The sequence below is a fragment of the Mycetomoellerius zeteki genome, unplaced genomic scaffold, assembly GCF_001594055.1.
Source record: "Mycetomoellerius zeteki isolate Tzet28-1 unplaced genomic scaffold, Tzet1.0 scaffold138, whole genome shotgun sequence".
Taxonomy (NCBI): domain Eukaryota; kingdom Metazoa; phylum Arthropoda; class Insecta; order Hymenoptera; family Formicidae; genus Mycetomoellerius; species Mycetomoellerius zeteki.
The window spans coordinates 790476-814203 of record NW_017256319.1 but is presented as its reverse complement, the minus strand read 5'-3'; the positions used below and the strand labels follow the sequence as shown (position 1 = coordinate 814203).

General features: G+C 27.2%; 3 protein-coding genes across 5 annotated transcripts; 1 reads left to right on the top strand and 2 right to left on the bottom strand.

The window, feature by feature from the left end:
• Positions 1-321: 321 nt before the first annotated feature.
• spin (lysolipid transporter protein spinster) lies at positions 322-11357 on the bottom strand. Of its 3 annotated transcripts, none has more exons than XM_018462332.1 (11): positions 11336-11357; positions 10948-11240; positions 10606-10848; positions 10270-10466; positions 9567-9718; positions 9301-9504; positions 8138-8272; positions 7770-8031; positions 7594-7692; positions 7323-7527; positions 322-732 (listed from the first exon to the last, which is right to left on the bottom strand). In XM_018462332.1, the coding sequence occupies exons 3-11, from the start codon at positions 10802-10804 to the stop codon at positions 620-622; spliced, it is 1566 nt and encodes a 521-aa protein (XP_018317834.1). In that variant the 5' UTR covers positions 10805-10848; positions 10948-11240; positions 11336-11357; the 3' UTR covers positions 322-619. The 3 variants fall into 3 exon arrangements, with proteins under 3 accessions (XP_018317834.1, XP_018317835.1, XP_018317836.1); XM_018462333.1 differs by lacking the exon at positions 11336-11357 and adding an exon at positions 4048-4140 and having other exon boundaries at positions 666-732; positions 10948-11027; XM_018462334.1 differs by lacking the exons at positions 322-732; positions 11336-11357 and adding an exon at positions 6061-6143 and having other exon boundaries at positions 10948-11027.
• A 325-nt stretch (positions 11358-11682) lies between these two features.
• On the top strand, positions 11683-13723 carry LOC108731818 (lys-63-specific deubiquitinase BRCC36). The gene is made up of 7 exons (XM_018462335.1): positions 11683-11759; positions 12276-12409; positions 12501-12705; positions 12795-12883; positions 13140-13244; positions 13326-13428; positions 13560-13723. The coding sequence occupies exons 2-7, from the start codon at positions 12296-12298 to the stop codon at positions 13703-13705; spliced, it is 762 nt and encodes a 253-aa protein (XP_018317837.1). The 5' UTR covers positions 11683-11759; positions 12276-12295; the 3' UTR covers positions 13706-13723.
• A 1965-nt stretch (positions 13724-15688) lies between these two features.
• On the bottom strand, positions 15689-23653 carry ksr (kinase suppressor of ras). Its single transcript, XM_018462290.1, has 16 exons — positions 23335-23653; positions 22259-22396; positions 21964-22111; positions 21613-21867; positions 20200-20386; positions 19700-20064; positions 19362-19625; positions 19087-19220; positions 18786-18903; positions 18497-18705; positions 18236-18412; positions 17945-18130; positions 17055-17188; positions 16830-16964; positions 16081-16210; positions 15689-15955 (listed from the first exon to the last, which is right to left on the bottom strand). The coding sequence occupies exons 1-16, from the start codon at positions 23482-23484 to the stop codon at positions 15803-15805; spliced, it is 2883 nt and encodes a 960-aa protein (XP_018317792.1). The 5' UTR covers positions 23485-23653; the 3' UTR covers positions 15689-15802.
• Positions 23654-23728: the final 75 nt, after the last annotated feature.

Sequence of the window (23728 nt, the reverse complement as noted above, 5' to 3'; positions counted from 1 at the left end):
TGACTTATTCAAACTGCAATAGTAATAATTGCTACAACCTTTATATATAAAAAATTAGATTTATGCAGCATTGTTGAAAATGTCTCTTGAGAAATCATACAAATGTTAGCATTTTTAATTTAATGCTGAAACAGAGTACGAAAATACTGATAAATTAAAATCAAATAATACTTATATACTATCTAAATTAATTATTTATAACACAACCTTATCGCATAGATTATTTATACAATTTTAGCCTATTATGTGATGATTTCGTAATAATACATTACATAAATTTGCAATACGAGTTATTACAAAAATATAACATTTAAAAATATTGTACGATTTAGTGTATCTCTCTCTTTTTTTATCCAAACTCTAATTCATTGTTTGCTTCATTGTTTGCAAATCTATCGTACTGTACATTATTAACAGTGATAACTTGTGACTATCTCTCTGAGGGTACTCTTTACTATGATTATATGAAAACTTTTTTTTGCAAATATACACTCTGCGCATAATACATGTATCTTTGTATCAATAACCATTTTATATCATAAAAACAAATATATTGTAATATAATTTATATAGCTTATTCATTCATAGCTTATTTAAAGTATTAAGACCCTACAAAAATCTAATCAGATGGTTCCACGTGTCTATTAAATTCCAGTATAGCATTTGTATTATTTTGTAATTCGCTGTTAACTGCGTCGTTGCAAATACATACTGAATCGGAAAGACTTCCACCTGAAAATAGTATAAATTATCAATATATCTTATTATATAATATATGCAATTCCAGATAGAAAGTCTGCTGTTAAATATACAGGATGAAGTTTTTTCCACCTAGAATATCTCCACTACTTTTAAAGATATGAAAATATTTTAATTACGAAAGTTCTGTAGTATCAAAAGAGTTGAAGAGAGTTATAATATGCAAGTTTTTTTTATAATATGCAAAAAGTTTTTCTGAAAACACTTCGAAAATGCTTTAAAGGTCCTCTCTAGATCACCTCTATTTTTTAAATGGTATCATACGATTTTTAAAATTTAATATTCTTATAGTTATTCTATGAATATGAAAGTATCAAAAATAGAATTATCAAAAAATCAGTAGTACGAGATATTTTGACACATTTTGACATAAAATATAAAATATCTCGTACATTATTAATCTTTTGACCTTAGCATTTTTATGCACCAAATGATGAGATGAATCAACTGATAAATAAAGTGCATCGTTTTTTAAAAAAAAAGTATATAATGTATGTTGCAAATTGCATAAATTTCTTTCTAATAGAAACTGTATTTTTTTTACACCAAGTAATTTATCTCATAATTCTGTGCATAAAAGTATTAAGACATAGTTACCAAAAATGAATAGTTTACGACATATTTTGTATTTCCAAATTATGTGTCAGAATAAAATATAAAATATCTCGTAAACTATTAATTTTTTGATAACTCTACTTTAATACATTTATATGCAGAATAAAAAAAATCAATTATGTAAAAAATCATATAATATATAAAAAAAATAAAGGCGACCTTAAATTCTCCGAAGCTTCTCCACTCATAGAAATATTATTATTAGCATATTATAATCAATTTGATACTATACAATTTTCATAATTATTTTTATATCTCTAAAAATAGAAGAAATTCCAGATGAAAGTTATTACTCCACTCTGTATACGATAAAAATTATACACATTCATACGCACTATTGTATTAAGATTGCACATTATTTTTTATTCGAAAAATTCCTATATTTTTATGGGAGCTAGTTAATTTTATATGTATATGTATATGCACGCAGAGTGAAACTTAAAGTGTGCATTCAGAACGACAATCCCTCACTGAGCAGTTGTCGTTCTGAATGCACCCACTGAATATCTCAAATTTTACCCTAGAAGATGAATATTTCACTTTTTTAGGTTGCGTTCGGAAACATCATCCGGGTATCTTATCCTTATTTAACATTGGGTGAACAACAAGTATAAAACGATACACGGAGGCACTCGGTTGATGATTCCAAATGCAACCTTATACGTGGATTTCTCTCTCACGTGTTACAATCGATAATTTACTCCCATGGTAAAACGTTGAGATATTCATTAAGATTCACTCTGTATGTATATAATGTGTATATATATGTATATATATTTGAAGTATATACGTATATATTATATATTATATATTTCTCCAATTATAAAAAAATAAAATGCATTGTTTACATTTAAATAGTATTTAAATGCTTAACATTAAATATAAAGAAGACTCTTGTTCCTATGTAATAACAGCATATAATACGATTTCTAAAGTAATAAAAAGATAGTAGACACACACAACTAATATACATTCATTAACGAAGACTTAACAGGTATATATAAGCAATATTTTGGCAATCTTTCAAGCATCTATAATCTATATATAGCTAAAAATGTTAAAATTTATTGTGATAAAAAATTTAAAGCAATAATAATATTAATAGCATAAATTGTGCGTAATGCATCTTGAAATCCTATTTATTTAGTTTTCAATATATTTATCCATACTGACAAATTTGTAAAGCAAAATATATAGACAAATAAAATTATACATTTACAAACCAAATCATATAATTGCATTAATAAAATCAATTATGCGTTCACTCTGTTCAAATTACAATTTAAATCTGTAAATACATGCATTATTGTACCATGTCCATATAACATACATCCACAAATATACATAAAGTCTATTAGTTATGCTACATTCCACACATAGATTTATAGGCAAGCTTCATCAGTCTAAAAGATGATATCACATTGTTTTGATGTTAAATTTTGTTGTAAGTATTTGCACAATATGATTTCTTCATTCTAATTAATAAATATTTGTAAAAATCAATTTTGTAAGTATTAATTCTAATAATAAGTAAATTCTAGTAATAGAAATATCAAGCCTGAACTATATATTCTATTCATGTTATCTAACTATTTAAAGACATTATTTTATTTAAATTAAACCCTTATATAAATTTTGTAATTGTTAAAAATGTCTAAATAATAGAAATAGAAAACTTTTAATTATTTCGTGAGTTACATTTCTACTTATGACATCTACGGGGAAAACATGAAATCAAAACAATAAAAATAACGAAAAAAGCTTCATATTCCTGGGTTGAAAACTTTTCATGCATCCTTATAAAATATAAATCATAAAAAGAGGAAAGATGAAAGTATTTGTAGAAATTATACATAAAAAAAATATGATGATTTAAAAACCCAATATAAAAAATAGTATGAAATGATAATTGATAATCAATTTAATTATTTAATTGCGTTTTAAATATTAATAATTTAATTATATAAAAAGACACTAATTTTTCTTTTAAAATCAATTGACATTTCTTAAATAAATTTAAATTTTTTTAAAGATTTAGTTCAAAGACTAAATATTTAAATTTGAGTCTTATTTGATATAAAGAGATATTGATATTTTTTCGTAAGTATTCACGAATTGTCAAGAATTAAGAATAGATATAATAGTTATAAATAATAGATAACTATAAATGAAAATTACAAATAGAAAAAACTATTAAATTCATGTACAATATAAAAAGATGTATATATACATATATATATAAATGATTCAAATATTAATTAATCATTACAATTTAATCTGTGTATTGATCGTATCTTTTTAAAATAAATAATTTAATAAATACGTGTAACATCTTTTTTTAAATATATGTCAATACGTATTTTTCCCCTTCTTAATACATAGTTTAACTTATAAGTATATACTGGGTGTCTCACAACCACCGTACAATACTTTTATAGCGTATTCTAAAGGTAAAAAATTCTAAGCTTCAACATTTTCATATTAGGATTTTTACTGTACTTTGTCTCTAGAATATACTGTGAAGGTACTGTACGGTGAGATACCCTGTATATACAAAAAATTAACTATTACAGAATAGAAAATTATAACCATTTATATAAAACCAAATTAAATTGATTACCAAATCAAGTTACAAAAAAAAGAATAATAAAATCATGAAAATAAATTATGTACCAGATATACAGCATATTATCAGGGGAGGCCCAGTGATGATCTATAAATGCGTTGATTCAGCTTGCCCATTATTCTTAGTATCTAGACATTTGTCTGCAAGAAAGATGTTTGTATGTTATATAAAAATAACTACATGCACATTCCAGACTAAACCATGTGACAATATCACGCATATTATTTACGATAAATATAGCCCATTTCTGAAAAATATTTCAATAACAAAAATAATAAACCATTAATTATTTTATATAAATCCAGTATTAAAGTATTAAAATATAAATACACAACTTGTTAACGTATTGAAAAATTCCAACATATATATAACATATTTCTAGATTTAGTATAAAAAATTTGTATACAAAATGTAGCTTTATTATTTAGAAAACATTACGTAATTGCTTATTATTTGTACTAATAAATTTAAAGAAACAAAAGACATAAAGCTTTAATTATGCCTATAATAATGTATGTGGAATGTGTACATTATTCCATATACATTAAGATTATGAAAGTAAATATAAATTCAATATATTTTAAGATAGAATAATTCCGAAACATATAAAAATTAATATTATAAAATTATAATTATAAAAAGATATTACTACCATAATTATGGGATTGCAAGTTTTGTTATAAATGATAATGAATAAATGTACTAATTCATGTTTTACATAATTATGTAAAATTGTATATATGAAAAGTTGCAATAAAAATGCATATAAAAATGCAATAAAAATGCATATAAAAGATTAATAATAGAGAATAAGAAAATAATTATTTATCAATTTGTAAGATATATCAACAGTGTATACATAAATTTAAATTATTTGTGGATTGAGAGATTTGTTATTAAAATCATTATATTAATATTAATCTTCAATTAATTCGCTCATTCCTTAACACGTTAAGCGCCATTTTTTAATAGAGCAATATTATACAGACAAATAGGAAAATTGATAACAAAATTAATATGATTAAATTATTTGCTTTTAAAAACACATAAATGTCTCTATATTAAGAAATTTATTATAAATATGTGGATATCATATTCTTTGTAATATATATTTGGGTGGAATATAAAATAAAAATTCAAGATTATAAAAAACGTTCAAGATTACCGCATATAAAACAATTGATCATATAATAAAACATAAATGTAAAAAAATCCTAAATTTTAACAAGTTAAGCGCCACGGTTAAAAATACATAAAATTTTACAAAAATTCGGAGAATAATGTTTACATTAAATAAACTTTACATTAAAAAAATTACAATTATAATTAAAAATAATTATAAATTTAATAAATTTTAAGAAACAATCTAAATATTTTTTTCAATTTTCTCATTAAAATTACTAATTTTATTAATAAAAAATTAATATAATAAATAAATAAAATGTGCATAAATAAAAATAAATATTTTTCCAACTATCTCTGCAATTTTATAAAATATTTCATTGTTTTCATTTTATTTCATTGTTTTATTTCACACTTTATTTTATTATATTTATATACGCAAATATTTGTTATATATTTTTCTCATATATACTTTTTATATTACATAATATCTTTCAGTAGACAAGTTTTATGGCGCTTAACGTGTTAAATGATATTGCAAGTAATAAAGGTAGGTATACTACCTTCGTTTTGGTCCCAAAGCTTGTGCTTGTAAGTCCAAAGTTGCGAACAATTCATGCACTGTGCAAAAATAGAATGTTTTAATTTAGTTACAAATTTTTATTTCACATTCCAACCAGACCTAGACTACAGGAGTAACATATGTATGTTATATGTATATGTTTATTTATTAATGCGATATTACAGTATTATTACATAATATATTAATCATCTACTTCATTATTCAATATCTCAATATATGTATCACACTTACCAGATAATGTATGAGCACTCGATATTTTACTTAATACATTCGTTAATAAAATTATCGCAAAAAGTAAATTCTATCAAAATTTCTTAAACTTTAAATAAGTGTAACTTAGCGAAAAATTGTATTAAAATTTTTTTCCATTCTCAAAAATAAAATCCGTACTTTAAGGAACGTTTAATAGATTTTGAATTTCCTCCTCTTCTGCCGTCTCTGAAAAAATAAAAACGTATTATGTCTCCAAAACATTGCGTAATTTGACGCACTCTAATGCATGAAATTAATTTTTTCCAAGTATCATGGTTAACATAAAATAGACTTGTCCTGCAAATTACAAAGAAAGTAAGTTTGTTACGATTTTATTTCGTGGTATATCAAGGTTATTTATGCATCTCTTTCAGTTACCGCCAGCATTATGTAGGCTGTGTTCCAAAATTTACTGCCAGTACTGAAAATCTATAGTGCATGTGACATAAATTATAGATTTTCAGTACTGGCAGTAAATTTTGGAACACAGCCGTAGTATTATTCGATGCGCATCACGCGAAGGTTGCTAATCAGATTTTGCGCATTTCGTGTGTATGTGCGCGCGTATTGAGTAGAAGGATGTATCTTCGTATACATTTAAAACTGTATACGAGAGTATATCCGTTTCATCTTCAGAATATGCAATTTTTAATGTAAAGGTACATCCCTCTTTTTACTACACGCACGCATGCATAATACAACTGACGAAAATGCATAGATAAATTTTATACGCCATAACTCGGCGAAGAATCATAACAAACTTTCTTTTATTCTAATTTGCAGAAAAAGTCCATATTTTAATAATTTTAAGATGATTACCATATTTGCGAAAAAAAATTCATTCCGTCTCGTAGAGTGCGTCAAATTATGCAATTTTTTGGAGACGTAACACATCTTTATTTTTTAAGAGAATGAAGACAAGAGAGGATAAATTCAAAATTTATTCAAAATCTCTTCAAAATACAGACTTTATCCTTGAAAATGCAAAAAAAATTAAATATAATTTTCCATGAAATCATGCTTATTTAAAGTATGCGAAATTTTGATAGAATTTACTTGTTGTGATAATTTTGACAGATATATTAATGTTTATGTATATATAATGTTTGACACTAAATATAAAAAGTATTCTTGCAAAAACCATTTATACTTGCACTAATATATCTTACATATGAAAACAAGTTCAATAATAATTGTTCATAACAATATTTATATATATGTATGTGTATATATATGTATACATATATATATATCAAACATCAAGCTATTAGTAAGAATTTCTCAACTGTAGACATGCAAAACACAGTGCGTTATCTAAACATCGATTTTTGCCTCAACTAATAATAGACATATTCTTTTACTTACCCGCAATAGCAAGATCGACTAATGCCTTGTCCTTCTGTATATGCAATGCTGTCAGGAAGAAGAATAGAGCACCAAATACTTCTACAAACATTGTAAGAAACATTGCATATTGTAGACTATGGAACTCGACGGCTATATTTTGATTATAAATATCAGATTGTCTTCCTACATCCGGCAAGAATGTGGACTTTAATCCTTCTGATATCTAAAAACAATTAATAATTAATATTTTAGTAAGTAATATTAGTACAGTGAGTTTATTTTTACATACAAGTCCGATAAGATAAGGACTGCCTGCATCTCCAAGAGCATGTGCAATGAGTATTTGGAATGCCTCTGCTGTGGACCTTCTTGTGGGAATTACTACATACTACAATAATAAAAAATAATTAAGTTTATTAAAATATAATCATAAAAAAGAAATATATTTAATATATTGTTCCTTACCAGTAATATGTCTGCTACAATAGCCCAATTCAAATTTAATGATAACTGACCAAAAAATACTAATATATAACAAAGAGTAGAATTTGTATTGGCAGTAATCATAGCGAAGAATAATAAAGGAGCACTTATTAAAAGGCCTACGGCACATATCAAAGGATCAGCTTGTTGCCAGTAAGTTCTTAATTTTTGTGCTATAGCAGAGCCTAAAGGTACACCTATTAGACCAGATGCCATACCAATTAAGCCAAACTTATATGCAACACTGAAACATTATAACACACATAAATACAATTGTATAATTATGTATAAATATACATTTTTATAATAAAATAAACATACTATAATATGTGAATATTAAAAAAACTTACTCTTCTGGATCAACATTTGCTTCATAAGGAAGTAATTGGAAACCTAATTGTAAATATGTTGGCGCCCACCATGCCAGTGCACCAGTGACAAACGCTACGCAAGTAAATCCTGCAGTAGACAGCATAAAACTTGAACTGAAAATCAATAATATAAGAAACATTGTATTAACTGCAAATTATTAGAAATTATTAGAAAAACTAATGTTGAATTTGATCATTTGTCACTGCATTTAAAATCAATCTCTATTGATTATCTTTTTTTTTAACATCATTGTGCATTGTGATAGTGGCACTATTATTCGATTTTTAAATACAATTAAATAACTCACAGTGAAAAAATAATTAAAGTTTAATTGAATTCATTAGATGGTAATTTAAAAAAATTATAAAAATAATAAAGTAATTTGATATAAGAGTACATTTAGTCATTAAGTTAAAAAGTTTAAAAACACTTTATTTAATTTAAATTTTTATTTTGATACTACTTATTGATATAATAATTAAGAAACTATACAGGTACGTAGTAACTAGAGAAACTTTAAATAAATTATTAAAATTTTGAAAACAAAAAGTGTGACAGGTACACAGTAGTCTTAAATTATATTTTTCATATCTTATAAACTTATAAAATTAAATGATAGAAATAGAAAAAAAAAATATATCATCGTATAACTTTTCAAATCACGTGATTTTAAAAAATCATGTATTGATTTGGAACAATCCATTTCGTGATTTACATGTTTTAATTACATGATTTCATTATGTAACTTTGTGACATAATTTTTTTCAATAGGGTACGTTTAGATTTAGTCAATAGCCCTGTTATTCTATCAGCGATTCCTATTAGAAATATTGAATGATTGTATAATTTTATACAATACATAAGTACGAAAATTCAGTCTATTTGTGCATAAAACTATAAGAAACAACAAATTTTACCAAAATTACCAATAAATTACCATTTTACCGTAATTTTACCTTAAGTAATTGTAAAATTGAATTTGACAGTAATTTTGCATCTCTAGTAATAATAGATGACATAGATCACTGATATGACAAACAAATATTAATAAAAGTATTAATAAAAAAATAAATCCTATATAATAATACAACTTCGATGAAAAAAATATAATCGATGAAAATAATATTGCTAATATAATTACTTCTTTAATAACTGCTTGATATCGTATGACCATGTGGTACTTGTCAAATGAACACCTCCTTCACGTTCACCTCTGATAGGATCTCTTACTACAAAGAGTAATAGAAGAATCGCTACAATTCCTAATACTGGAGTAATACGCAACCCCCATTGCCATTCACCAGTAACACGAGCTGTTTCACCTCCAGTAATATATCCTAAACCACTAAAATAATATATACATATAAGCAACATATATTTTAATCATGGAGCGCATAATCAACGTACCTTCCAACTGGAATAGCAAAGTAAAATAGGGCGAGCATCTTAGAACGTACATCTTTTATAAATAGATCACTAATAATTGTTGGCGCGATTGTAGAGTAACTAGCTTCTCCTATGCCAACAAGTGTTCTAAAGAATAGGAACCATCCAAAGGTCTGAAATAAATTAAAAATTAAAAATATTACACATCAAATTTATATTTCATATAAGTTCTTGAACATGACAAAATTAGATGTGTTAATGAATCTCTTCATTGAATACAACCTGGTATTAATAGAGTGATGCAATAACACATCTAATTTTAATAAGATTCTTATATTTGATTATAGGTTTACTTTAAGTATAAGAGCTTCTTCCACCAACTATGATTAATATTAACTCAACCATCACCATCGCCAACTTGAGAACTAAACACAGTTTATCTCAGAAGAGAAAAAATAAGAAGACGTTCTGATATATTAAACTGCTGGTGCAAGTTGATAGTAGATTAATTTAAAACACTTCTGCAAGTTGATAGTAGATTCTGGTTAATTTAACCAGAAGTTGATGAAAGAGGTCCTAGGGTTCATTCCATATTAAAAAAAAAGATGTTTTCTGTAATTGAACTAATGTACTCTTTTATTATATATGCTTAATATTTGGCAAAGACAAGAAAGAAATTTCAGCTCAGTACAAGAATAAAAAAGGAGACCCTAGATATACTTACTTTCATATAAGAACCAATAAATGTCGTTAGGCACCATAGAAATACACCACCGCTCATAATAAATTTTCTATTGTAACGATCTCCTAAGTATCCAAATAATGGCGCAAACACCATGTAGCTCAAAATGAACGCTGTTTGCAGTAGCCCGGACTTATCGTTACCAATCTCAAAGTCATGCTTGACATACGTCAATACTCCTGAAATAAAAGATTAAGTATTTGTGTATAAACCAAAAGAGAAATGATGTTCTCTATTCAGGAAATCGTTTTACAAATTGTAAAAGATTTCTCAGAAATCTATTAATTCAACAATTGTTCCTAAAACAAAGTAACTCACCAGCAATCGTGAAGCGGTCCATATAATTTATAAGATTTACGAAACAGAGGACCGCGACTGTGATCCAGTCGGCCACGCTGACCGACCTCAGCTCCGAAGGCATCGTTTCTTTCACGCGTGTTTCCCTTGGGTTGTCCTGATCCGTGTTTACTGCACCATACTTATTTTCTGAATTAATGGGTGTTCGATTATCTACCATGACGCGACAAGTTTCTTAGTGTTGCCGTTGTTAATTGTTTCACGCTGTTAAAGATAATGTAATTCATGAGTTCGCAAATTATTATCGATTTAGGCTACGAGTTAGCCTGTGACAAAACATAACCTCAAAATCTATCGACTTACCCCACCGCGCGATGACAAAAAACTGTTTACGAGCATCTTCGAGCATCACAGTACGCGCATCACACCACCTCTGATTAAACTCCAAAGTGGGTAAAAGTGGGATTGTGCGAGCAATCAAGAAGTGTGTATGTACATGTATGCACGCGCGCGCGTGTGTGCGTATATACGTTGCATGTATGTGGTCAGTAGTATACACATAGACGCTGGCACGCGCTAAATATTCCGTTCTCGCGCGCTAAAATCCGTATTAAATATATCCGGCGTACGCCACGATATAATTGCGTTGCACAAGCCTGTCAAATATAAACGGCATAAATCAGCATAGATCAAACGAAATTGACTAGAATTGATCTCCGCCAACTGATTCTTTGGCACTTTACGACGTGACGCGTAACATACGGCGAGAGCGATCTGACTTTATCCACGTAATACGATCCTATGGAATTTAGGGATTTCCCTTTCACACTTCTTGAATGTTGACGCTCACTTTAGCGAAATATTCGTAAATTGGTAATATAATCGTAATATGATCAATCCCGATTCACACAACGCTCCGTCGTCTTTGTTGCGTTAACGGTGAGAAGGTGGCGAAGGAGGCGAAGAGGAAGATTGGAAAAGATCGTTGGACCGGGGGAGCGAGGAACGCGGAGAATCTCTTTCTCAGTCTCTCTCTCTCTCTCTCTCTCGACTTTTGACGAGGAAGAGATTTGTCGACTCGCGTTTGGGTTTGGCTTTCGGCTGTAACACACCACGGGTTATCGGGTTTACCTGGACTCCAGACCACTGAAGACTCGTCAATTTATAGTCCGCTGGTATTGTTTGCTGAATAAAAAACAACATTCGAAAGACCATGCAAGTAACGCACTAGACTAAATATATCTTAATGACATCAGTTTCCACACGAAAAAATGTTACTCGAAGTCAGACTACATGTACACCTAATTTAACGTTGGACAAACATATACGTGGGCGTCAATTCAGAAGTGATGTAGGTTATGCATAAATTACTATACTATCACGTCATCTCGTCCGTATATATAATTGTCTTATTAAAGGAGCTTGGGAGAGACAGAAACCTCTCTGTCTAAGAAGCAACTCTCTTAATAAAATAAAACGCACATACATGATAGTATATATTTGTTCATTCTCAGAAAATAACTCTAAATTTTGACTAAAGCAGAAGTTCAGCTACGAATAACAGGCCTATACTCACTATATTTTTGTTCTAGAAATCTAAGCAACTAGAGCGTTATTTGTAATATCTCAAATACGATTATAAAGTTCAGCAATTATAAATTTATTCACATTTGTGTATTTCATTTCCAAAGGCTTAATATCTTCATAAACAATGGACGACTCTCCATTGCAAAAAGTAGAGCTGCAAACAGATGTCTATATGGTATGTTTGCAGCATGCTTTATCCACAGAGAACTTTGAAGTAATGGGCTTACTTATCGGTAATGTATGTGGAATTTAGAACATCTATTCATGATATTTCTTTATTTCCTGTACAATTAATGAGGCAATCAAAGCATTAATTATCCCCCTTTTAGTTTGAGTGTGGAGTAGCAAAAATATCAGCTGTTATTATTTTGCGACGTCTAGATAAGAAGAAAGACAGAGTAGAGATATCGTCAGAGCAATTACTGAAAGCTGCTGCTGAAGCTGAACGATTAACTGTAGAATTAAATCGACCTATGCGTGTCCTTGGCTGGTATCATTCGCATCCACATATTACAGTTTGTCCATCACATGTTGGTGTGTATTATAAATATTTTTCTTATTAAAACGTTTAAATAATATAATTTGCATTAAAAATGTTTACATTAAATTGTTTTGTTTTGCAGATGTCAGAACTCAAGCTACTTATCAAACAATGGATCACAGTTTTGTAGGCTTAATATTCTCAGTATTTTCAGAGGGCAAAGAATCAAAAGTATATATATTTTCTTTATCTTAATTTCTTTATCAATAAATTCACAGCTATTGATGTAACTTTTATGTAGCTAAAAATCAAATCTTCAGTTTTATCTAATAAATAGTAAATTGATATTGTCAATAATCAATATAAAACTTTTAGTGCATTAACTTATGTGATAAATATTCTATGGAATAATTTAAAGTCGTTTATGTAGATAAATTATAATATACAGATAAATAAATGTTGTAATAATGTTTTTTTTACTTTAAAGGAACATGAAATCTTCTTAAATTGTTTTCAATCAGATAATGGTGAAGCTACAGAGATACCATTAGAAATAATACATACTCCAGATATTTCAGACAGATGTTTAAGAGTAAGAGATTTTAATTTTTTGTATTATTATAAAGAAATTTAAAGCGAAGAGAACTCTATCTGAAATTAAATAATGTTGCAGACAATGACAGACTTGTCGAAAATTTTGGTACAAGAAGAAGAAGATATGGCTGAAGCCTGTAAAGATCATCCAGATGTCCTCGCCAGTATTCATAATGATGCTGGTACGTATATATATACATTTATACATATATATATTTATTTATAAATTAAAAATACAATTTAAATAATAGTATTTAGTATCTGGATTAAACATAGATTTAAAAAATCCAATTCAGATAATTTTTATTTTCAGTCAGGACACGTGCATTGGTTCATATAACAGAAAACATTACAAAGCCTTTGGTACAAACGTTCGAAAAAAGAATAGCGTTAAATAAACTGCGAACTATACAGCTCCGAAGACAATTACAAGAATTACAAAAAATGTGTAATGGTTAAAAAAACTTGTACTTTTTCAGAATCAATAATTATTAAGTTAATTAGTTTTTTCTTAAATAATAAACTCTTACGTAATAAAAATAAGATTTTATGAAAAAAAAGTTGATGAAAAATAAATATTTACTGAATAAAAAGATTGGCTATATATTTTAATATATTTAGTAATTTTTACCATTTATTCGATATGCGTAATGTTTATAATGTTTATATATAGATTTGACGATTGTGATAATGAAATAACATGCTTATTTTAATAACATTTAAAAATTTTATATATATATAACATTTATAAATGTTGTTAAAATAAAAAATTGCATTGTATCGAAAACAATACTATATATTAATACATATTATGTTGCGTACTAGGTATTTTTACTTTTTACTATTTATATTTCCTCATTTATTTGGCATAGTGAATAAAATTTTTTTTTACTAGTATCAAATTTTTATATCAACCAAATAAAATATTAAATAATTATTAAAATATAATGTTTCATTTACAAATCCCAAATGTTAAAAGATTTATACTTAATTATAAATAATATAAATTGTAGAATTTATCTAGCTTTTAATATAGTTATAAAATCCAAAAACCTTAAAATGATGGAAAAAGGAAAGAGGAAGAGGCTTAGAAATATTCAAACAGCAAAAAAATTATATATGTAAAACAAATAATTTATTTATATGTTATTTGTTATTTGCACGATTATATGTAAAAAATATTCGTATAAAAATATACACGGATTCGAGTCAAGTAAATATTCATTTTTCGTATGCGCGATAACTGAAGAAAAATAAAATAAATTATTGTATGTGTGTAATTAACGCAAACTTATATAAGTGTGATAATAAATCTTTTTAACATTCGGATTGAAATACGTGATTTTTGTCATGATAGCTGCTCACAATACAATGTAAATACAGCACAAAAGAATAGACAGACAACTGACATAATAAAAGATAAACTATAATGAAGTATGATAAATACTAAAATATCTTTTTCAAAAGATTGAGAAAAAATTATATTCATTTATTTTGTTATAATTAGGGCAACCAAAATTATGCTGTAAAAATCCCTTTTAAGCGCTAAAATATGCTGTGAAATTGAAAAAATGCTCTAAAGAAAGGAATATATCCCAAAATTATGCTGTAAAAATCTCTTTTTAAGCGCCTAAAATATGCTCTGTGAAATTGAAAAAATGCTTTAAAGAAAGGAATATATGCATTTGAAAATTACTTTTTATGGCACAAATTTTCAAAATATTAATTAAGTTTTTTACTTATAATAATGTAATCATAAACCTAAATTAGAAAACGATGTGAAATATATAATAAAAATAGATAAAATATGTAAATATTGTGCATGTGTGGGTGAAATATGCAAAAATATGCTCTTATGTATGAAATATACTAAAATATGCTGTAATATATAGGACTCAAAATGCACAATTTCTTATAAAACAAATTTGTATTTAGTTTATTTCTTTATTAGTCAAATAAAAAAAGATACCCTATACATATTTTGGTTGCCCTAATTATAATTATTAATAATTATTAATAATAGATATGTATATATAATCATCTGATAATTTTATTTATAATATAGAATTTAATAAACAAATTGTCTGTCGCCTATTATTCTCAATAAGATATACTATATCTTCGAAAATAAAGTTATTTCTTAAAACGTGCACTGAAGATTTTTTTTATAATATCTATATAAAAATCATTGTTTCGAAAATTATATTACTTATTTACAGATGTTTGTGTAGATTTTATATATATATATATAATACAAAAGATATTTACATATATTTAACAAATATAAGTTAATAAATATATACATATCTCCTCTTAAAGAGAAAGACTTTAGTATTATGATCCTTATTCACAAAAAAGATATGTATTTAATTCGCAACAATTTAACATTTTATAATTAGATTAATATTCTTCCTTCGCACATTTTAATAAATTAGTAATGCAAACAAGCGCGAACCTTTCAGTGATTTTTATTTTACTTTTCTTGAACAAAAGAATTGGCAATAATTCTATATTTACATTATAAGAACAACAGCATTTAAATAAACTTAAATGTATTCAAAACATAGATTCTGCAGAACGAGTACAATTTGTAGGATTGGAGGAACTACGTGCTAATTTTTTGCGAGACAGCCTTTTAAGTAGAGTTATTATCTCTATAAAGTCAAGACGTCTCTTTGCATGGTATGACCAACAATACATTAGAATATCCTATAAAAAATTTATAAGATTTCTATAATATTTATAAATAATAGAATAGTGTATAAAATTTATAAATAAATCATTATACAGATCGTATAAATATGCACAAATATGGTCTAAATTTTTATATGTACCTTTACATCACGGGAAGCTTGCAAATATGATAAAGATTGTTTCATTCCTTTTCCGACTTGCCAAATAATAGCTTCGGTAGGTTGACCTCTAAAAGGCCATTCACCACATAATAGTTCATACCAGATAGTCCTATCAAAAAGTACCTTTTTAAAGTCTTATTATTTATTATGTTTTATGTACATATATACATATACATATGTATATTGTATATACATATATATATACACAAGATGTCCCAAAACTAACAATAAATATTTTAAAGCCAGATTCTTTGTAACATTTTAAGACAAAAAGTATAATACGAAAATGTGGAAGCTATAATAGTTTTTGATATTAATGATAATTTTCAAATGGGAAGTTTTAAAATTACGAATGACGGGGCTAGAATTTTTTCATCAAGATATTTAAATTCTTGTAAACTGTAAGAAAATCACAAATATTCCCGAATTTATGAAGTAGTGTATATAATAAAAAATAATAAATATAATTTGTGTTAAAGAATATTTGCAGTTAATTAGTGATGATATATAAATTATATATACATCTTTTTAAAATCGTCATCACTTACTTAAGAAATAGTGCACTTTAAGACAAACCAATATTTTATTATTTTTTATTAAATATTATTTATATTATTAATTATTTTTATTTGTAATATTTTGTAAATATTTAAATATATTGTGTTTTACAACTTTCAAGATAAACTTAGAATTACATATTTATATATAAATATCGTAAAAGTACTAACCCAAATGCATAAACATCAGAATCTACTGAATATGGTAACTTGTCCTGACCTCGATTTAATGGTTTTAATCGTCGAACAATCTCAGGTGCTAAGTAACATAACCAACCTGGTGGTATATTCAATGGTTCTCCTTTCCTAAATATTTATAAGAATGAGCTTATATTAAAAGTTAAGATATAAATTATTTGGCAGGAATAAATATTACTCTGCAAGATATAACTTTACCTATTTCCGTGACACAATTTGGTAATGTTAAACAAACCGAAATCTGATATCACAACTTTTCCATTTTCTACAAATACGTTCTTGCTTCTAAGATCCTTGTGAATTATATCGCGAGAATGAAGATATTTCATTCCCTACAAAATAAAGTTGTTTACAAGAATATACTATATAATAAGATTTTTCAAATATTTATAATTTTTCAATGTTTAATTTCTTAATAAAATATTTTATTTATACATTTTTATCATTATGCTATTTTTAATATATTAAGTTTATTCAATTAACAGTATAATTATATGTATATACAGATAACTTGTCTTAAAAATTATCCTAATTTACAGTAAAAATTACTTCAAACTGAATTAGGTGTTTCTTATTTTTGAATACTGAAAATGATACTGCAAATAAAAAATCTAGCACGTCAGGTTTCCAAGATAATTAAAGTTTAATACAAAAAAAATGGCTTTTTAAATGATATCTGATATTTTTTTGTAAAGAAAGTTAATATTATCTTGAAATTCCAATTAAAAGTCATGAATGTATTGTTTATTCCTTATAAAATGAATCTTTTTATTTCAATATCTTACTTTTTAGTCATGTTATGAAGGATTTAAATACAAGATTTTTCTAAGATAACAAATTTTCCACTGGTCAAAATTTCAAGATAACGTTAACTTTTTATACAGAAAAATGTCAAATAATGTTTTGCACATTAAACCTCAATTATTTCAGAAATGAAACTGCTAATGAAATTTAACTTGGCATCGTTTTCAGCTAAAAATTTATAAGAAACGCCTTGTCTAATCCAAAGTAATTAAAAAAATTTTTTTGTAAATTAATGTTATTTTTAAAATGTTTACATAATATTTATATATGATTTTCATATTTACCTGACATATCTGTTGAGCTATAGAATTAATTTCAGTCAAAGTAAATCTGTCTTTTCGTATATGAAGGCAAGTATAAAGTGATATGCCTCTAGACAAACTAGTCACTAGAGCCAATTGAGGAGGTTTCGTACAAACTCCTAAAAATAATATTATATTGTCGTGCCGAGCTATTCGGTATGTGGCGACCTATAATAACCAAATATACGAAATATTTATTATGTAACCATAAAATATCCTTGATTATTAATAATTTCAGTATTTAAGATAATCAACATAATTATATATTCTTGCCTCTAATCTAAATGTTTCTAATGTCTTCTCATCTTCTGAATAATAACTCATATTTAAAATTTTAATTGCAGTATCCCCATGCCAAAAACCTCTATACACTGTAGCAAATTTTCCTTTTCCAATCAAATTTCTAACTTTCAATTCATTATATAAAATGTCCCACTCTTGCATCAATACCTATATGATAATAAAATTAAAATATAAATTTTAATTAGATATATTTTATATTTTTATTAAGCTATTAGTAAGATTAATACATACGCTATTTTGTCGAGGCCAACGACATGGATTTTCAACTATTTCGCTGTCAGAACTTAAAGATTCCTGAGAATCAATTCTCTTTGATACCTCTGAATCTGAAGTATCATCCATATCATTTTTTCTTCTATTATCATTCGAAATCGCTGATTCAGATTTGTATCTCTTCTCATGTAATTTTCCTGATAATGCCTCCTTTTTAATCATTACATCTAGAAGCAAAGTAAATTATACATCAGTATTCTGACAATAAAGTTGCAAATCATAATATTGTAACAATGTTTTTATTTACCTGGAAAATGAAACTGTCTTAGAAACGAATGTGTACTGTGGCTAACAGTGGTTGATAGCAATGCTGGACTAGAAGGTGTTGAGCGATTATGGCTGAATGTATTTAAATTAGAATCGCCCTAATAAATGTAAATAATTATTATATAAAGATTTTACATCATTATGTTTATATCAAATGATCAAAAATGATTCGTTATGCAATATAAATCAATACATTTATGTCGTTATATAAAAATTTACTTATACATTACTCATGATATTTAAAAATCATCTAAAAATATTCAATGGAAATTATAACGTACGTGAACAGGTATATTTGTAGAAGATTGTGTGTATGACCGTCTCCTGTCTTTGCGATTTAAAGGGGGTAATAAGTCTACATTATTCGAAGATGTCATGCCAGTCCTCTTTAATACTGGGGAAACATTCAACGAATCTAAAATAATTAATTTTTTTATAACTTACTTTTAAACGTTTGTTATACTTGAAAAAAACTTTAGTATAGCTTCAAGAAAATGTGAAAAGAAAGCTTAGATAAGGATCACCATTCTGTATTAGTTGCAATGTTTTTACGCACGTTGTAAAGATTGTATAGATCGTTTAAACGCAGCAACGAATTTTCGAGGTATGCCACAAGAAGAGGGTACTTTGGATAGACATTCTGGATGACACCTATATTTACATTCCTTGCATCTTAAAGTATTCACAAACACTGGTCTCTCACAATAGTCACATACTGTCATCATATTAAAACATTTGGTAAATCGATGCGTAATTGCATGACTCATGCCGCGAGATGAACCAGGAGTAGATGGAGAGTTTGGCACTTGGAGACTTGTTCCTAAAAATAAACAAACAAAATGATATTGTATTTATTCATAGGAGAATGCTAACAAGCTTTTCTTTTTTATGTACCTGCTCCCTCAAGATTATCATCATTTTCTGGATTTGTGGTACAGATTGGAGGTGGTGGTGGTGATTTAAAATGTGATCGAACAAATGACTTAACAGGTGATTTAACAGGTGATTTTATAGGTGATTTAACAGGTGATTTAAGATGATTGAAAGGTAATTCAGTAGGTAATTCAACAGGTGATTTAATAGAGAGAGGTGATTTAATAGGTGATTTAATGGGTGATTTAATAGGACTACTGTTGCTTGATAAAGGACTTTCTTCTTTTCCAGAATCTGTTGTACCGCAATTTAAATTTTGTTCTGCTAGTAGATTTCTTCTTACAGGAGAATCGCTGTTTTTCTCTATAGAAGAATTATTTCTAAAACTAAAAATATATAATGTTAGTACATTTAAAAAATTAATATTTTATTAAAATTAAATTTATAAAATTATAACAAAATTAAAATTACATATATCAAATTAATAGAGAGAGAATACATAATACTATTTTAAGTATTACCTAAATGATATATCATCATTATCAAATTGTATTATGTTAGCAAGACGACGATTTGCCAATTGTGATTCATGAGATTTTGACTTAGCTAACGGAAGCACTTCAGATTGTAATGGCCTCTTTTGTACACTAATCAAATGTTTTCTACATGGAGGAGGAGTTTTAACTTCTGGAGGCAGAGGTTTAACTTCTATAATAAAAAAATTTATGTATTTAGTAGGTAAGTTATTTTAATATTAAATGTGAAGACATATTGTATATCAAATATACAGGGTAATTCTGGATAAATAAAACAAATTTAAAGGAGAGTTGGATCTCGATAAATTGAATTTTTGTTAAGTAACCCATGTCCGGCGATGCCTTCTTAAAATGCTAGGCATCAGTTTTTAATCTTGAACGCTATTTGATTTCTGTTCAATATTAGATTAAAAACAAATCATATTTTTTAATTTTACTTGGTTTATTTTATTACAATAAATATTCGAAATAGCGATATCTGTAACTTTATTATTAACATTATAATAAATATCTATGGTACACTTTTAATTAATGTACTCTCAGGAAAATTCCAAGAGTATTCGAATTATACCATATACATTCATTATCCTGTTAAGCTCATTTGTACTGTGTTTTGGGAGTAAGGAATGTGTAACTGTCAACAATACTCAATGGCTTTATAGAAGTATTACCAGGCACGAGTTATTTCACAAAATTTAATTTAATGAGACCTAACAATCCTTTAAGTTTGTCGCAATTGTCCGGAGAATCACCTTGTATATCTTCAATACAATTTTATCATATTAAAATTTCGAGTACCAAACTCATTTCAGCATTAAGCATATATTATTTTTAATTCTAATTTAATTTAATTATATTCATTTAAAAATTTCCTTAACACTGGTGTTCGTGGGTCCAGTGTATTTTAAATTAATGCATCTTTGCTTAAAATTAACATGATTGATTTTTTTTTTTATTTTCAAGGTTAAAATCCGAGGAATAAGATTATGTAATTTAAAATTATGTAAAATTATGAAATATTTATTATAAACAATTTTTCATAACGTAGTTGAAGAAAATATCCAAATGTATTCAATTCACGAGAGTACTGATCAGAGTTAATCTTTTTAATACATTTGTTTTTTAATATCTTAATATAATTTATATCAATATTTAATTTGTATTTATATATTTCTTTAATGTGTGTTTCAAATACTTATTATTAGTAAAATGATTCTTTTAATCGAATAAATAAAATCGTCACCCACCTCATCTGGGTGATGAAACGTTTGCGAAAATTTATGCATCACCCATGACATGAGTGACATGCAAGTCAATGTTAAAAACTGCTTCATACAATCTTTAAAATATAACAAAACACAAGAGATAATTAAAGCATCTTTTCTTCAATTCACTTACCAAACTCTAGCTCTCTCTTTGGTAATGAGATACAGGGAGGATTACTTGGTATTGAAAAAGAAGTTGATATTGCAGAAGCTGGTACTAATACATCATTGTTGTTATTATGATATGGAATGCTACTCTCTGATGGAATGGAACACCGCGTAGTACGACAGAGAATTGATTTAGGACAAATTTCCTTGCGTAAACTATCCCAAGAATCCCAGTATAAATCTGAATCATTTTTTTCCATAGCTCCTCTTATCAGAATATCTAACAAAAACATAATAGTCGAATATATGTGTTGTTTTATGTCATTCATTTATACAAATAAAATGAATTTTTTCTATAATATAAAATTTTATTTACCAGTGTATCGCCATAGAATGTCCAATGCTTTACAAAGCCTACGACATTCTTCCTTGTAGTATATACAATTTTCATTTAACATACCCTTTAATTCAAGTTCAGACTTCTCCTTCAGGGCCTCAATAGTATTAACTTTAGAACAAACCATCTAAAATATTATAATGCAGAGCATTAAAGAAAAAGAAATTAAAACTCAGTGTAATGTTATTTAAATTTATTTTCAGATAAATAAAAATGACATGTTAAACTTGTAACAAATCATAAAGAATCTACTCATATCTGTGTACATTGTTACCTGTATTGAGTCCTCAGTAAGACCAACTACCCTCAACCATTGTTCTAACAATGGATATTGTATCATGTCTGATGGTAACGAATCGGCCAATTTAGCCTTTGCCGCAAGTTGTTTGGAGTATAATTTTATTAATTTTGCCTACAAAAATGTTTAAATATATATATATATGAACAGTTTAAATATAAATAGAACTTATTCAATATTACAGCTATTGTGACGCATATTTAATATTATTAATAATCACAACAAAGTTATGTAATTTATAATATATATATATTAATTTAAACTTTTGTTTATTTCCGTGATTGTGTATGTTTATTTAAAATAAGAAGACAAACACAATGTACCAAGAATAAAAAAAAGTTATATCAAATATCATAACATAATTTTCAAACTATAAATTTCTATCACTAAAAAATCTTAATTATTACAATTGTAATCTGAACCGTTGTAAATAAGTTTTAATTCATGCTATTGTATCTTTCAATGGAATGACATCACAAATTTCTCAATCACAGACTGAAAGCAGCGTATTTATTCAAAATAAGCATACAACACGACATATTGCACATTTTATACTGGGAGTAAAAATTATGTTTATCAAATGTTATATCGTAACTTTTCTAAGACCATAAATTTTGACTACAAAAACATCTTAAATAATTTTGAAATTATAATCATATTGTAAAATAAAAAATTGTAAATAAGTTCCAAATAATATATGTTTTTAACGGAGTTTGTCAATGGAGTGAGAGAGATATCACAAATTTCTCATTTTCAGATTGGCAACGGCAGGTAAGCATTCTCAAGAACAATGTAAACAAATGTTAAAAACAACTGATGCTGCCGTATCACGAAGCACGGCGGGACCCGGAGGCAATATTTTTTGGCGTTTTCGCCGATGTAACGGAGTCCAGAGGTTCTCAAGACTTTAAAGGACGCCGGAACAGCACAGTTACAACTTGTTGACGATCGACAGCGAGAAGCCGCGCTGGGACGCGATGACCAGCGTAGACGAACAGATCGATCTTGATTTTCGCGCGCGAGGTACAGCCAGCCTTCGAGGGGCCCCTCACCTCCATTTGCCGTATTTCTTTCTGAGTAAGCGGAGCATTAACGGAGCACTGAGACCGCAAATCGTCAAGCTGATCAGCGGCCAAATTAATCATAGTTTGTGCGACGTCCATAGCACGTCGTACTTTCTCCACATTTCCATAGGCTGCCATTCCTCGCGCAACGGCCAACCTAATGCGTGGATTTTCATCGGTACGGGCTTTCACTTGACAGGCATAACGCCGATTATTCTTAATACCCCTGCCCCAGTCGTTTATTGTTACCGATCCACCGTATAACCAAACCACTTATCAACATTGACAACCATCTTGGCCGCCTGACGATGACGTCAATTGCCTAGTTTACATCGTGCACATGATACGGATACTAACTAGTAACTTTCTATTGAATTATCTT

Excerpts from the sequence above, each read along its gene's own strand:
- spin (XM_018462332.1), bottom strand. The coding sequence starts at position 10,804 with ATGGTAGATAATCGAACACCCATTAATTCAGAAAATAAGTATGGTGCA. Across the intron at positions 9,719-10,269 it reads TTATTGGTTCTTATATGAAA|ACCTTTGGATGGTTCCTATT; the intron begins GTAAGTATATCT and ends AATTTATTTCAG. Across the intron at positions 7,528-7,593 it reads GTCCTTATCTTATCGGACTT|ATATCAGAAGGATTAAAGTC; the intron begins GTATGTAAAAAT and ends AATTGTTTTTAG.
- ksr (XM_018462290.1), bottom strand. The coding sequence starts at position 23,484 with ATGGCAGCCTATGGAAATGTGGAGAAAGTACGACGTGCTATGGACGTC. Across the intron at positions 18,413-18,496 it reads GTTGGCCTCGACAAAATAGC|GTATTGATGCAAGAGTGGGA; the intron begins GTATGTATTAAT and ends ATTATCATATAG. Across the intron at positions 18,131-18,235 it reads TAGAAACATTTAGATTAGAG|GTCGCCACATACCGAATAGC; the intron begins GCAAGAATATAT and ends TGGTTATTATAG.
- LOC108731818 (XM_018462335.1), top strand. The coding sequence starts at position 12,296 with ATGGACGACTCTCCATTGCAAAAAGTAGAGCTGCAAACAGATGTCTAT. Across the intron at positions 12,884-13,139 it reads CAGAGGGCAAAGAATCAAAA|GAACATGAAATCTTCTTAAA; the intron begins GTATATATATTT and ends TTTACTTTAAAG. Across the intron at positions 13,429-13,559 it reads CAGTATTCATAATGATGCTG|TCAGGACACGTGCATTGGTT; the intron begins GTACGTATATAT and ends TTTTATTTTCAG.